This window comes from Periplaneta americana, chromosome 11 (genome assembly GCF_040183065.1).
Source record: "Periplaneta americana isolate PAMFEO1 chromosome 11, P.americana_PAMFEO1_priV1, whole genome shotgun sequence".
Lineage (NCBI taxonomy): Eukaryota > Metazoa > Arthropoda > Insecta > Blattodea > Blattidae > Periplaneta > Periplaneta americana.
Window position 1 is genome coordinate 31,586,270 of NC_091127.1, and position 16,621 is coordinate 31,602,890.

The 16,621-nt window shown below is 32.3% G+C and overlaps 1 protein-coding gene across 12 annotated transcripts in view; it reads left to right on the plus strand.

The window, feature by feature from the left end:
- Nucleotides 1-16,621, plus strand: part of Dys (Dystrophin) — a 2,834,509-nt gene that overhangs the window by 1,690,439 nt on the left and 1,127,449 nt on the right. For all 12 annotated transcript variants that reach the window (XM_069839232.1, XM_069839233.1, XM_069839235.1 and 9 more), the window contains 2 exons: nucleotides 331-485; nucleotides 13,682-13,871. In XM_069839232.1, the coding sequence (XP_069695333.1) occupies nucleotides 331-485; nucleotides 13,682-13,871 (345 nt within the window). The remainder of the gene's footprint in view (nucleotides 1-330; nucleotides 486-13,681; nucleotides 13,872-16,621) is intronic.

Genomic DNA, 16,621 nt, shown 5'->3' on the forward strand with positions numbered 1-16,621 from the left:
TAAGTAAGTAATATCACAAAGAATAACCCCCTGAAATTAATGACATTACTTATGGTTCATATGTATGTGTGTTCTAGAATTTGGAAATGAAGGATGCGCAAAATCTCCTTTCAGTCTATTTACCGTGTTACTGTACTATTAGCGCTGGCCTTCTGTACTCGAGTTTGCGGGTTCGATCCCGGCCCAGGTCGATGACATTTAAGTGTGCATAAATGCGACAGGCTCATGTCAGTAGATGTACTAGCATGTAAAAGAAGTTAGCATATGATCTTTGTATTTAAATTATTTTGTTATACAGTACTGATTAGTTTTGTTTTTTTCTGTTCACAGTCATATCATGCAGAATTGCACCAGTACAAACACCATATTGAACTCTTCAATCAGCTCACTCAGAAATTAATCGCAGTATATCAACAAGATGACACTACCAGGGTCAAGAAGATGACAGAAACAATCAACCAACGCTACAATAACCTGAATACAAGGTGGGTACTGACTACTCTGGAAACACTTTGAAGATAAGTGAATTGCCTTATCTTATTGTGCATAAAATTTAGTCCCTTAATGTTAAAATGAATTCCGCATTTCTATTAATTGTTTAACATCTCTTTGACTTTACTTGAAATTAAAATTCGGTTATGACGGATTCCTCATGCTATAATTTCTTAGTACAGTTTAAAAGGTTCTTTCTAACCTTAAGAGTTTTATTTTAAACACAAATCGTTTTCGGCAACCGAGTGGTTGTCATATGTGTCACTACATTCTAAGCTCACGAATTCAAACATTGCAGAGGAATATAGATTTTTAAGGGGAAAAGATACCTTCTGTCTCCGCCATGTTAAATTTTGGTTAATGGCAACAATTTTTTTAGTAATGACTAGAGATGAACAACGACCGAGAAAGCAAGACTAATAGCGCCTGCAAAGGCGAAAACCCGCACAACAATGTTCTATACGTCGCATCGTTGACGTAAAGACTGTTTGTGAGTGTTTCGAGACGTCGAGTCCTAAAGTCCCTACCGTCAAGCAGCCTTGAATCGCCACAGTTGTTTATATCTGACTGAACTTTCATCTAGTTTGGCAACTGTTATATACGTATAAACAATCAAGTAGCCTATTTGAAACATCATCTCTACCTTTCAGTGTATAATAATCCGTTCCCCAGTTTTTATTTAATTACTAGGCCTTTATTAGAAGGCTAGGAATTTTCTTTTCATATGTTTGAGATCGTGTGCAATCTCAAGTGTAAACATATTAACGTTATGTCTTATGTTTCTTAGAAATGCAAATTTATTTGAGAATTGTTTTATATATATATATATATATATATATATATATATATATTTATATGACCATAGGTAACATCATACACTAGAACCAGAACATTTCGATAACTAGGAAACTGTTTTGTTTTGTCTTTTTGTCTCATTAAAAATTTATAATGTTATTTATTTTAATGATGTATTTTATTTAAAGTTACGAAATCTTTCCATGCCGACCAAATGCTATTTCGAGAATGATGAGCGACACTCGAAGCGCACGAGAATGGCGAGACGAGACTCGAAAGACAAATGCAACGAACACAGCGAGCGAGAGCGGCAGTTAGTTTTGTTCATCTCTAGTAATGACCCCTTTTTGGCATATTAAAAAAAATAAACATTATTCGTAGCCTTAATAATTATACTATGAAGTTAAAAAACATATCAAACCCTGCGTTTATATAATAGAAATTCACTGTAAAAATTTTGATGCTCTAGGATGGATATATTTCAGAGAAAAGGAACATAAGACTAGAAAAAAATGAAAGTTATGGTAAAGCTAAAAAAGAATTGTTCATATTATATTTTTTAAGTTATTCCTCTGAACAGATATCATTTTGCTATCAGAGGATGTGCCTGTGACAAAAAATAATTGGTCTATAGTTCATGGTTTTTTAAAAACAGAACATTAAAAATAACAAATTTAATATGGAGCATAGCGGAGATAGAAGGTACAATCTCCTCTTAAAGACTAATATCCTTAATATCTTTTCTGTCACAAGGGATGTAAAGCCGGAGTTCCTGTGCTGTACATTGTTACCCCACTAAAGACCTCTGACCCTGAAGTACAGTCTAGGAAATGGGCTATAAGTTATTGCTTGTTGATGCAAAAATTAAGTATACTTATCGTCTTCACTTGTCATTTTATCATCACAGGAAGTAATGAATCGTATGTTACAAGAGAAATGCATTTCAAGCCTGCCAGACTAAAATAGAGCAGGGAAATTTCGGTTGACGAAATCTAGAGGCGTAATACATTTTCAAAACAACAAATTTTACAGAGTTTTAAGCAGAAAAGTGTTAATTTAGAGTTCTGTTGGCATAACATTTTAATTATAAATGCTTTGTCGCGTTGTATAAACACAGCCTATAATTACATTGACGCTGGCTTAAGTCATCAGGAAAATTAAAAGCCCATAATTAAAAACTTTTTTCTGTAAAATATTTTAACAGTATTAAAAATTCTCTTTGTATTACAGTGTTACAAACATTAATGGTAGTAACAATATGATTATTAAAACCTGTACTGAAAGTGCTTAGTCCTAATGTAGAATTGTTGTTTTTAATTAATATCCAAAACCTACAGAAAACAGTTCATTCAGTCATAGTGTTCTGTCCAGGGCAGGTCTTTCACTGCAAACCCAGCATTCTCCAATCTTTCCTATTTTCTGCCTTCCTCGTTGTCTCTTCATATGACCCATATATCTTAAAGTCGTCTATCATCTGATATCTTTTTCTGCCCCGAACTCTTCTCTCGTTCACCATTCCTTCGAGTTCATCCTTCAATAGGCAGTTTCTTCTCGACCAGTGACCCAGCCAATTCATTTTCCTTTTTCTGATCAGTTTCAGTATCATCCTATCTTCACCCATTGTTTCCAACACAGCTTCATTTCTATTCTGTCTGTCCAATTCACACGTTCCATTCTTCTCCATATCCACATTTCAAAAATTCCTATTAGTTTCTCTTCACTTTGTCGTAATGTCCATGTTTCTGTCACAGAAAGCACTTCACTAGTCTCTTCCTTAGTTCTTTTACCAGAGCCGCAGAAAATGCTCCATTTTCTACTAAAAGTTTCCCTTCGTTCTCAAATGGGTGAAAATTGTTTAGTCAGTAACTGGTTCTCAGCTTGAATTTTGTTTTTCTTAAAGGTATATGTACGTGAACGACCACAAATATTATCAGAAAATGCAGGCTCTAAATTTATAAAATTTTATGAGGAAATTAACTCACAATTGGACAAAAATTACAAGGTACAAGAACAAGACTTGTTAGAACTGCAATATCTGATAAAAGTATAAAAAAGGTTACTAATATTATTTCTTAGAATTCCATTTTTACTTTAAATTAAATTTTCCAAAATTTGAAAATTTTCACACATATTATTTCATAACTCCATAACCATTAGAGATAGAATTCTGAAATTTTGTGCACAGATTTAACATGCATTTATGCAAAAGGTAGACTACAATAATGCCCATTTCTTTGAAAATAGAAAAATTAGGTCACAAAACATATGTAAATTTTAATTCATTTTATACAGGACAAATAAAAAATTAATTATATTAGAATAAACAACTCTACATGTCTGAGAGTAGTCCAATTTTCAGAAATAAGTGTTTATTACATGCAGGAAAAATATTAACGATGTCTGAGAGACCATAACATTGTTGTGGTTACCAAAGTTACCAAATGATGTAAATGGAGAATTTTTTTGTTTTTGTTTTTTTTTTCATACTCTGATAAAACTTGTTTGAAAAAAATTATAAGTAATCTTTTTTATACTTTTATCAGATATTTAAGTTCTATTATATCTTGTTGTGGCAGCTTGTAATCTTTGTCCAATTGTGAGTTCATTTCCTTATTAGACTGAAAATGTAATTGGAGGTGCAGTGTAATTATTTAAGTTGTGTCATGTAACTAATTGAGTTGATATATAATTAATTAAGTTGATATGTAATTAATTAAGATTATATGTAATTTAGTTGATATGTAAATAAATTAGGGTGATATGTAATTAATTAAGGTGATATGTAATTATTTAAGTTGGTAATAGTTGGGTGAAATAGAAGTACTTATAAGTTAAATTTACTTTTGCTTATCGTAGGCGTTATTATAGAATAGTTTTTCTTCATAGTCCTAGGTTTATTGCATCTAATATTTATAGATTTACGTTTATTTTATTTCATTTACGTTTATTTTATTTTATTTCATGTAATTGTAATTATTGTATATTATATATCACTGCCACCGGGTGTATACCGAATTGTAGTGTTAATAAATACATACATACATACATACATACATACATACATACATACATACATACATACATACATACATACATACATACAATTTTAGAAATTTAGAGCCTGCATTTTCTGATAATATTTCTGGTCGTTCACGTATATATACCCTTAATAGTTGATTCAGTTCGGTAATGGTAAAATGCATGTCGAATTACACAGAAAGGCGAAGTCAAACATATATTTTTAGGATTCCTTCATAAAATAAATGGAACATCAAAATTGATTTGTGTGGTCGGTGACCCTCCGTGACACCCAATACATCCACCAATGGACCTCACTGATGTTAGCTGTTCATGGTTGCAATTATTCATATCCAGAATTCTGTTTTTGTGAGAGTTTTATGAAAAGCTGGGGTACGGTACTAGTACGATTAATCCACCAGATGCCCATCATTGTCACAGACATGGTGATAGATGGAAATGGAGTGATGATTGGCAGGGGACTGTTCCCCCCAAAGCTTACCGCAGATCCCATATGGGACTTTGCTGTGATTGAACACTGACCCTCAAAGTCGGTGACTGTGTCTGGTTCAACTGTAATACATTGATTTATCTAATTAAAATTGATTTAAAATGTTTAGTAGTTTAGTTATTATATTATAATGGTTGGATAGATGGGATGTATATTAAAAAAAAAATAAAATTTACATTTATTTTGATGGCAAAATTTACTTTGATCTACAGTAGCGTGTATTATTAAATCACAAAAAAAATGGATTAATTAGGATGAGTTTTAAAAAAGGGAAATAAAATTACAAGGTGCAGTCCCAAAGTCTCTTTGTGAGTGAAACGTGGATGCTTGAACGACAAAATAAAAAACGCAATTATCACTTCACTCAATGCAAGATATCGAACCTGAGTTCACGGAATAAAAGCCCGCGCTCTAGCAATGAGCTACCGTACCGTAAGAGTTTCTACTGTAGTTCAGTTGCAATACAGCAATAATTTAATGCAAGGTTTATCGTAAATCAGTTGTATGTGGGAAATATCCGTTGGAAAATCCAAGGTTGACATTAATTTGATTCTATTTCGTATTTTAATCAACAATATATAATACCCTTAAGATTATTAATATTATCCATGTTCTTCTCCATTGTATATGAACCATTGCATTTCTTTAAAACACACGTGTAACCAGAATTTGCTAATTATTTTGATTTTGTTATGTGCTGTATTTTATTTTACTTTATTTTATTCATTCCCGAGTGTTGACAGCTACTTATATAATGATGATGATGATAATAGTAATAATAATAATAATAATAATTATTATTATTATTATTATTTATTTATTTATTTATTGATATTTATGTGCTGGACAACAGCCATTGGCCAATAAAAGTCCAGCACAGTGATACAATTAATACAATAAAATGAACAACTATGGTACAAATTAAATACTTGAGTTAAGAACAAAATAAAGAACATAGATTACAATGATTAATTTACAAGAATTAAAACTATAAATTATTAGGGAAGGAGTTAATTCGTACTACCAATTTGTGTATAAAGATTATGCAAATAATATTAGCAAAGACATTGCCATATTCTAATACTTCTATACATTGAATGGATCGAAATCGCCTACATGTAAGTTAGCATGTTTAATACATCTGGAGACCGGCGAGGAAGGTTTAGAATTTCTAATATAGAAGAGTTTGTGATGTCTCATGTCCTTCATAGGAATACGAAGGCTGACACTGTTTAAGAAAGATTGACAATTAATGTCACCTTTAAGGACCTTACATAAGAGTAAGTAATCGAGATCATGACGTCTGGCATACAGGCTTCGACATTAAAAGTGCTCGCATTTTTTATCATAGTTATACTCAGAGTTATTAGGCAGGAATCGGTAAGAACATAATGAAGTAAATTTCCTTTGAATATTTTCCAGTTTTGCCGAATCAGAACTAGTAATAGAGTTCCAGACTACAGATGCATATTCGAGTTTCGATCTCACTAATGAATAGTAAGTATTAAAAGAAAGTCAGGTATTGAAAAAGAATAAGTAGTTGACCGAATTATTCCCAACATTCTTATTGCATGGTTATAAATATAATCAATATGGTTGTGAAAATATAATTTATTGTCAATTAATACACCGAGGTCTCTAATACAATCTTTTCTGTTAATTAATACATTTTTAGATGATAGTTATATTTTAGTGTAGAGGTTTTCCTTGAAAATGATATTACGTAAGTTTTGGATTCATTAATCATCATCCCGTTATCAACTGACCAATTGGTAATTGAATTAATGTCATCCTGAAGAAATTGACAGTCGGCAACACTATTGATTTTTCGAAAAATTTTAAGATCATCAGCGAATAATAGATAGTCAGAACTTATTCTTTTGCAAATGTCGTCAATGAAGATTAAAAATAGAAGAGGTCCTAAAGTTGAGCCCTGAGGCACACCACAAATAATATTAATAATAATATTAATATTAATAACAGAAATAATTAAAAATAGTCGTTATACAAATTCATGAAATTTATTCACTCGTATTATATTTCTATAAAAGATTGGATGATAGCTGTATTCCTTAGCGAACCTCATCTTCTACTGTTCTTTTTCTCCCTTTCTTCTCTGTCTGTCTGTCTGTCTCTATCTCACATCCCTCTCGATGATTATGTTGTCTGTTTGGCTCATGTACCATTTCAACCAATCAGGGCGGTCTGTTACTGTAATATTGTTAGTTTTTGTGCAGATGATTCGCAATTGTGTCTATAAATCGATGGAGAAAACCATAACCTTATTGCCAATAAACTCAGAAATACTCTATCAAGATCAGTTTTCTCAGGATCAAGTAGACCCAATAAATTTCATTTTACGGAATGTTACTTCCATTTTTTGGCCTAATGGCGGGCACTTTACTTCCGTCATTCACACAAGAGTCTCCATCTGTGAGCCACGGACCGAAGCTAACTTTTAGTAACACGTAGACCTTGTTTTTAAAAAATACTTCCGTCTTTGACGGTCTTAGTAATCAACTTCCTTTAACAAAACCTATTTACACTTCAATTTATAAAATCATATTTTTGTAAAAGGCAAGGGCCAAGAGACCTGGTACTTTTAATAAAAACATCTTAAAACTCAAGACCTTGTTTTTGGTGCACCTTGTTTGGGATGTGAATCACATAGCACCATAATTTTATTATGTTGATAATAAATGAAGGAATAGTGGAATGCCAGTAGGGAAAACGGAAGTATTCCGATAAAACCTATCGCTGACTGTGTCCACCACAAATTCCAGTTGGATCCGTCTGAATTCGAACTGTGCGACTTCCATAATTGTGAATGTTATAAAATTAATTACGTTTAAAATAATAGAAAATGAATATTTCCATTATTGCGTTGTAATTAAGAGTAATTAACACTAGATAACTCTAGCTGTAGGTCAATTTGTAAGTAAATATTTTAAGTATTTGCGAATGCTAATGATTTAATTAAATATGGTACATTGTAAGATAAGAAGATACATTATTATCATAATTTAATGAATTATTTTACTCCGAAATACATAGGTCTATTTATCACGCGAGGTTTTTATTTTCTCTGGATAATTTCACGAGAGCGAAGAACCATTTTTTATATTGTGATAGTATATTATTTTTGTAGATATCTTCGTCGTAGCATCACATGGCGGCCTTAGTGGTAGCTTTAACTACAACAGAATTGTCAAACATACATCTACAAAGCCATTCTAAAGTTTGGAAATATGTAATTCAGGTTTGGGGTACTGCAAGCAACTTTAACATCGAGATACTGGAGCAATTTCAATCAAAGACACTACGAACAATCATCTACCATGACTTTTGCATCCCAACAGTCAAACAAGAAACAACGAATTACAGACTCACCTATCAGAAACGTTTAAGCATCATCCCATTTCATTAGCGGTGAATTTATTGGACAACACTACTCTTCACCTACACAGATAACAAAATATGCTGTATTTGGTTTTTTTATCTATAGATTCAAACACTAATTTTAATTTTAGAAGCGATTTATATGTCAATGGACTATATTCTGTAACACTGTTAAGATTATTTCATCATTGTTACTTATTTTTCACACTGTTGAACACATTGTAATACTGCTGACAAGTTGTAAAAAAATTGTGGCCAAAGCTACGATCAAAGCCGCCATATGAGGCTACGACGAAGGCCGATACATTTTTTACCTTCTCCAGAGCTATCTATGAACTGAATGATTAACTACTTATATGAATGGTTTAAATTTTGTAACTAATAATGTAGGCCACGTTTAAACAAGCATTTATATTCACTTACCTTAGAAGAGTAGAATTGCTGTTTTGTGAATTTGCGAGGTAATATTGTATTGTTAAGAGAACAAGAATTAAAATTAATCTTTTCTTTTTGCAACAGTGATTAATTTTGATTTCTTAATATGAATATTACAGATAAATAATAATTAATTATGATTTTCATAATTTATAGGTTAGAAAAAATAAATTCTTGACACTATCTTCATATCCTTATTTTTAAATGTAGCAGACGATGATCATTATAGAATTTCTTTATTTATGTTGTTATCAGAATCTGTCATTAGTATGAAACTCTTGCAGTATTACGTAGGCTGTTTTAAAACAAATTGTATGGAAGTTACACTCAAGGTATTTAGTAAGCCAGTCACTTTCTTGACTATAACGAAAATAAATTTGTAGTGAAAATCAACTTGTGCTAGGGTACTATTGTATTATAGATTTGAATATAAGAGATAAGTGATGTGATTTTAACGATAGGAAAGCTTTGCACTCTTTTGAAAGGTGTTTGCCACTCGTCATCAGTATCTCCTTGAAATCACAAACATTTGCTATTACAGTCCAGCTCCATTACTGTCTGAAGCGTTGTCATAGTACTCGTAAGGAATAATAAATCAGGAACTTAAAGCAAACATTGTTTCAAGAGAAGGAATCCAACTCCTTGAAACGTAACAACGAACCATTGAGTAGACTAAACTACATTCAACATTACTACATTTATTTTGAAATATTGAATGACTTTATGAGTCAATGATTGACGTTCTACTACGTGTGTATGTATTTATTAATACTACAATTGGGTATACACCTGGTGGAAGTGATATATAATATACAATAATATTACAGTAATATTAATAAGATTTGCAATATAATTTATTACAGCAATAAAAAATAAAATAAACGTAAATTTAATTCTAACTAAAAATAAATAGATACAATAAACCTAGGACTATAAATAAAAACTATGCTATAATAACGCCTTCAATAAGCAATAGCTTCAAAGAAAAATTTAGTGAAACTTTAAACAAGTTACTTTGGAAAATTAAGTGCTTTCTAACCTATATCCATAACCTAAAAATTATTAACTTATTTGGCTTGTTCCATACTTTGCAAAGAGTGGGCATTTTAAGAAGTATTTCTTTTAACTAACTCCACGTTTGTGGCCTGTACCTGTTTCGAAAGTCATTCCTTCTTTTTTCTAAATTCGCATCTCAGATTTCAAAGCTTTAGCATAACTTATTTGTATGAATGAGTTTGAATGTTGAGCAATGTTAAAATATTAAATGCAACATCTTTGTAGTTATCAGTGAACTCTACAAATCTTACATACCATTGAAAATCCAGTGCTTAGTATTTGTTTTTTTTATTAATTGAAGTAAACTTTATTGTACATAAATAAATATATTATAGTTGGGAATAACACATCGAGAAAAGAAAACAAAAGAAAAAAAAATAAAATAACTTGACACTTCTTTATGGGTATTGCCCACTGGCAATCCCAAAAGTACCCTATAGCCACAGTCTACTATATACAGTCGCGAAGCTTGAGGTGATTTTTTGCAAATCTCGTGATAAAGCGCTCCAAGCGGTTAGCAACTAGAAACAGTAGACTGTCCACGGTCGACTTTGGACTGAATCGTATTTCCATCGAGTACTAGCTCGTTGCGTATTTTACATTGATGCTTGTGAAATGTTCGTTATTGGTTGTAATGAAAATGTTAATGGCTAAAATATAATAATTGGAATAATAATATTTTACTAGAGACGTAGAAAAATTAAGTTCGTTTTAATGAAATTTATTGATCACGTTTTATTTTCAATTCTGGTGGAATTATTATTGCCTAGGCCTACTCTTTTTTTCAAAGGATATGTTTTTAATTACAGCTGTTAATTTTGTTGCTATTTTTATTTGTTACTTTACTAGAGACGTAGAAAAAGTCTGTTACAATAAAATTTATTAATCACGTTTTATTTCCAATTCTGGTGTGATTATTATTGCTTAACCTCATCCCACTACGTAAGCCTACACTAGAAGTACCGGTACACGTAAGTTAATCCATTAATTCATATTTCCATTATTATTGTTGTAAAGGGAAATGCAAATTAATATTTATTGGTTTCATAGTTAATTATCGCTATAATCTTGAATGAGTGAAGCGATTATAGTAAATTTCAGTTCGTTTTGCACAAACAAAAATAATATTAACCTATTTCTTGCAGGTATCTTCGAGTGTATGGTGGAATTTAATATACTTCATTAAAATAATAAATTAACTTTATGCATTTAATATTTCAATAATGGAAGGAAGGTGTTAATTTTTCCAAAAGAATATAACGAAAGTGTAACATATTTTGTTGGCTGCTAGGAGAGAGATCTGCGATGATGAGGCGATAGTAGCGATCCTAGTGGTGGGCAACTATCCATGTTTGCATTTTTACTACATATTGAGCTTCGCGACTGTATATAGTAGACTGTGCTATAGCCTCATATCACTATGCCGTTTTCTTGCATAGTACTTCTCATCAGTTTGACTCTATAGATGAAGAAAGTGATACACCAGTTACATAGTCCCTTTTACTTAAAAAAAATTATAGACAATGTAGCTATTCTTGTTATTAGATGGTCGATTAGTGAAAAATTGTTACCTTACTTGTTCGTCTTCTTTACATTATTATCTTTATCATCATTATCATATCTGCTTTTTCATTCTGCTTATTATTTTTCTTCACCTTAACCTCTCTCTTATGCTTCTGATTTTTCTTAATCTCCTTTTTCTTTTGCTTATTCTTCACTTATTCATTATCCTCTTCACTCTCCTCCTACTCCTCATCCTCATCCTTCTCCTTTTTTCCTTCTTCTTTTTCTTCTTCTTCAAATATGTATTCACCTTAAATAGGTGGTCATATAATGACATTTTGAGATGAAATAATTGCAGAGTAAAGATCTTAATACAATTTACATCAAAATGTATTTCTTACTTAGTCTTCTTTACATTATTATCTTTATCATCATTATCATTATCCACTTTTTCCTTCCGCTTATTATTTTTCTTCACCTTAACCTCTTTCTTATGCTTCTGCTTTTTCTTCATCTCCTTTTTCTTTTGCTTATTCTTCACTTATTCATTATCCTCTTCACTCTCCTCCTCCTCCTCCTCCTCATCCTTCTTCTTTTTTCCTTCTTCTTTTTCTTCTTCTTCTTCAAATCTGTATTCACCTTAAGTAGGTGGTCATATAATGACATTTTGAGATGAAATAATTGCAGAGTAAAGAGAACTATCTTAATATAATTTACATCAAAATGTATTTCTTACTTGTTCGTCTTCTTCACATTATTATCTTTATCATCATTATCATTATCCACTTTTTCCTTCTGCTTATTATTTTTCTTCACCTTAACCTCTTTCTTATGCTTCTGCTTTTTCATCTCCTTTTTCTTTTGCTTATTCTTCACTTATTCATTATCCTCTTCACTCTCCTCCTACTCCTCATCCTCATCCTTCTCCTTTTTTCCTTCTTCTTTTTCTTCTTCTTCAAATATGTATTCACCTTAAATAGGTGGTCATATAATGACATTTTGGGATGAAATAATTGCAGAGTAAAGATCTTAATACAATTTACATCAAAATGTATTTCTTACTTCGTCTTCTTTACATTATTATCTTTATCATCATTATCATTATCATTATCCACTTTTTCCTTCTGCTTGTTATTTTTCTTCGCCTTAACCTCTTTCTTATGCTTCTGCTTTTTCTTAATCTCCTTTTTCTTTTGCTTATTCTTCACTTATTCATTATCCTCTTCACTCTCCTCCTCCTCATCCTTCTTCTTTTTTCCTTCTTCTTTTTCTTCTTCTTCTTCAAATCTGTATTCACTTTAAGTAGGTGGTCATATAATGACATTTTGGGATGAAATAATTGCAGAGTAAAGAGAACTGTCTTAATACAATTTACAGTACATCAAAATGTATTTCTTACTTCGTCTTCTTTACATTATTATCTTTATCATCATTATCATTATCCACTTTTTCCTTCTGCTTGTTATTTTTCTTCGCCTTAACTTCTTTCTTATGCTTCTGCTTTTTCTTATTCTCCATTTTCTTTTGCTTATTCTTCACTTATTCATTATTCTCTTCACTCTCCTCCTCCTCCTCCTCCTCCTCCTCCACCTCCTTCTTCTTCTTCATCTTCTTCTTCTTCATCTTCTTCTTCTTCTTAAAATCTGTATTCACCTTAAGTACCTAGATGGTCATATAATGACTTTTCGGATGAAATAATTGCAGAGTAAAGAGAACTATCTTAATAAAATTTACATCAAAATGTTTTTCTCTAGAAATCTTTACTCACCTTCATTTAAACTGCTTTTATTTTAAAAATTAAGAATGGAAACAATTAAAACGTACATACAAGAAAATAATAATAATAATAATAATAATAATAATAATAATAATAATAATAATAATAATAATAATAATAATAGTAATAATAATAATAATAATAATAATAATAATAATACCTTTCACTTCTCTTTTTCTTTCACATCTTTTTCCTCTTCTTATTTCTCCTCTCCTTTGCTCTTGTACATTAGACCACCATTAACCTTTAGAGAACATTGATGTCAGAATCTTTAATATCTTATTGTGCTTCCCTTCCATCTCTGTCAGATTAAACATTTTTAGATCAGGTGCTTCTTTTGGTATCCATATGTTATCCATTCTAAATATGTGGTATTTCAAATCTAATCTGTATTTTATATTCAAGTGACTGAAATTTAAAACGTATTTACGTAGTTGAGTGAAAATATCAAAGTAAACATTAATTTAATTTAATTTAATTCATTTAATCTTATGTCTGATTAGCGTAATATGTTACAAGTCAGTGATGTTTGCAATGGAGGAGGAAAGGAACTGGCCACCCTACCTCATTATCTCCTGGTTTAGTTGCCTGATGAGTGACGCCTTATTGGTGTCACTTATGAGGTTCCATCCTGTCTTCGGACAGTTGCCTAAACAAAACAATCTAGTTAATACTGCTTCTCTCTTGTTTAACAGTATCATCAACCGTGGGAAACTTCTGCACTCGGCGATGAACTCCCTGCACAACTTCGACCGCTCGCTAGACAAGTTCCTGGCATGGCTGTCGGAAGCCGAGTCATCGATGGAATGTGTGGAGGCAGAGGCGGACCGACTTGGAGGAAGGCGGGACCCAGGCATCCTAAGACAGCCTCTCCATCAACTAAAGGTAGGAACCCAGCAACTTTGTTGTACATTTAGAATTTGCCATCTTCGCCTGAGATTTTGTTAGTCACCTGGGCTCTATTCAACAAAAGTATGGCCTAATACATTATTTGTTATTAGTAAAAGTTCATGGTTCAGGATAACAGGCAGGGTTTGGAATTGAACGGGTTACTTCAGCTTCTTGTCTAAGCAGATAACGTGGATATGTTAGGAGAAAAAACGCAAACGATTAGGGAAAACACGGAAATTTTACTTGAAGCAAGTAAAGCGATAGGTCTGGAAGTAAATCCCGAAAAGACAAAGTATATGATTATGTCTCGTGACGAGAATATTGTACGAAATGGAAATATAAAAACTGGAGATTTATCCTTCGAAGAGGTGGAAAAATTCAAATATCTTGGAGCAACAGTAACAAATATAAATGACACTCGGGAGGAAATTAAACGCAGAATAAATATTGGAAACGCCTGTTATTATTCGGTTGAGAAGCTTTTGTCATCCAGTCTGCTGTCAAAAAATCTGAAAGTTAGAATTTATAAAACAGTTATATTACCGGTTGTTTTTATGGTTGTGAAACTTGGACTCTCACTTTGAGAGAGGAACATAGGTTAAGGGTGTTTGAGAATAAGGTGCTTAGGAATGTATTTGGGGCTAAGAGGGATGAAGTTACAGGAGAATGGAGAAAGTTACACAACGCAGAACTGCACGCATTGTATTCTTCACATGACATAATTAGGAACATTAAATCCAGACGTTTGAAATGGGCAGGGCATGTAGCACGTATGGGCGAATCCAGAAATGCATACAGAGTCTTAGTTGGGAGACCGGAGGGAAAAAGACCTTTGGGAAGGCCGAGACGTGGATGTGAGCATAATATTAAAATGGATTTGAGGGAGGTGGAATATGGTGATAGAGACTGGATTAATCTTTCTCTGGATAGGGACCGATGGCTGGCTTATGTGAGGGCGGCAATGAACCTCGGGTTCCTTAAAAGCCATTTGTAAGTAAAAAGTTCATGTATAGAATGGGTTTGTAACTTTCTGTTCCACAAAATAATGTACAGCAATTGTATAGTATTAGTAAAAAGTAATTAGTGACGTCATAAAAGTGTATGGCGTAGGAACTGCAGTTTGCCACATGACGTCATACCTTGACTCAAGTTATGTCCACCTCTTTAAGTATTAAATTCAATTTTCAGAATGCAAAAAGCAGTTTATTGTATTGTATTGTATTGTATTGTATTTATTAACATTTCATGGTATTCGTACATTGCTTTACATCTAGAATATGGAATAAAGTCTTAATTTATAGTCACAGACTAGATGAAATATATAGTCTATTAGTACAACACAAAGTTTTAGTATCAATTTCATGAAGCGTTGTTGAATGTCATGAATTCACCTACAGAATAGAAGGCGTGAGAAATTAGATACTTCTTTAATTTGGCCCTAAATAATCTTATGTTTTGAGTTTACTTTTTTATATCCATAGGGAGGCTATTAAAAATTTTTACTACCATATAACTCACTCCTTTTTTATAGCACGATAGATTTGGCAATGGAGTATGAAAGTCACAGGAGAATGGAGAAAGTTACACAACGCAGAACTGCACGCATTGTATTCTTCACCGGACATAATTAGAAACATTAAATCTAGACGTTTGAGATGAACAGGGCATGTAGCACGTATGGGCGAATCCAGAAATGCATATAGAGTGTTAGTTGGGAGACCGGAGGGAAATAGACCTTTTGGGAAGGCCGAGACGTGGATGGGAGGATAATATTAAAATGGATTTGAGGGAGGTGGGATATGATGATAGAGACTGGATTAATCTTGCTCTGGATAGGGACCGATGGCGGGCTTATGTGAGGGCGGCAATGAACCTATAAGTAACTATTCTGCCGAGACGCCCTTCATAGGATCAGCAATTATTTCGTTTCTAATTCATTATTTTGAATTTCTGGTCATCTATTTTCAAAATATTGGCCAAAATTTTAAAGAATTTATGTATGAACTTTAGACTTTACATTATCTTAAACTCGACGTAGCAAATATAACTCCAAATTTTCGTAATTTAGTCATAGTTACGTCCATAGACTTGCAGGCATGTTGACAGGAACTGCATGTCACTGCTTCTTGATGCCCAAACAAATTAGTGTCCAGTTCCTTAGTTCAGAGGCATTACTAACACACTTGCCGAGTTCAATTAACAGTGTTGAACATTACGAGACGCTTTCTCAAGCATGAAGAGCACAAGACTACAAACAGCGTTCAAAGCCGCCCATTGTTGCCGCCTGTGTAAACTAACATGGCCATTAACAGGCACTGGCCGGGGGTCATTAATGAGAAGGCTATTGACGCACGGAAGAAAAAAAAACAATACACTCAATTGTTCATCGTTTCCAAGAGTTCGCTTTTCCGTCTATATTTTCTTAGAACACAAAATACACAAATTACAAGAGACCAGCTAAATATAATGACATAATATGGTAATTCTTTTCGTTTACAGATATGAAAAACGTGTATCTTTGTGCATTATGACATTATATTTTAACGTTATGTCTCTTTTTTTTTTTCGTGTATTTGACACAAATTGCACATTCTCGTGTCAGTCTACAAGAAAAGGTAAAGAAAATCGGTATCACGAACTACATAGATAAGTACTTTCGCATTACACATTTTACGAGTTTCGTAACAAATTCTTTTGTTATGTTGCGAATGAATTTTATGTTTATAGTTAACTTATTGAACTGT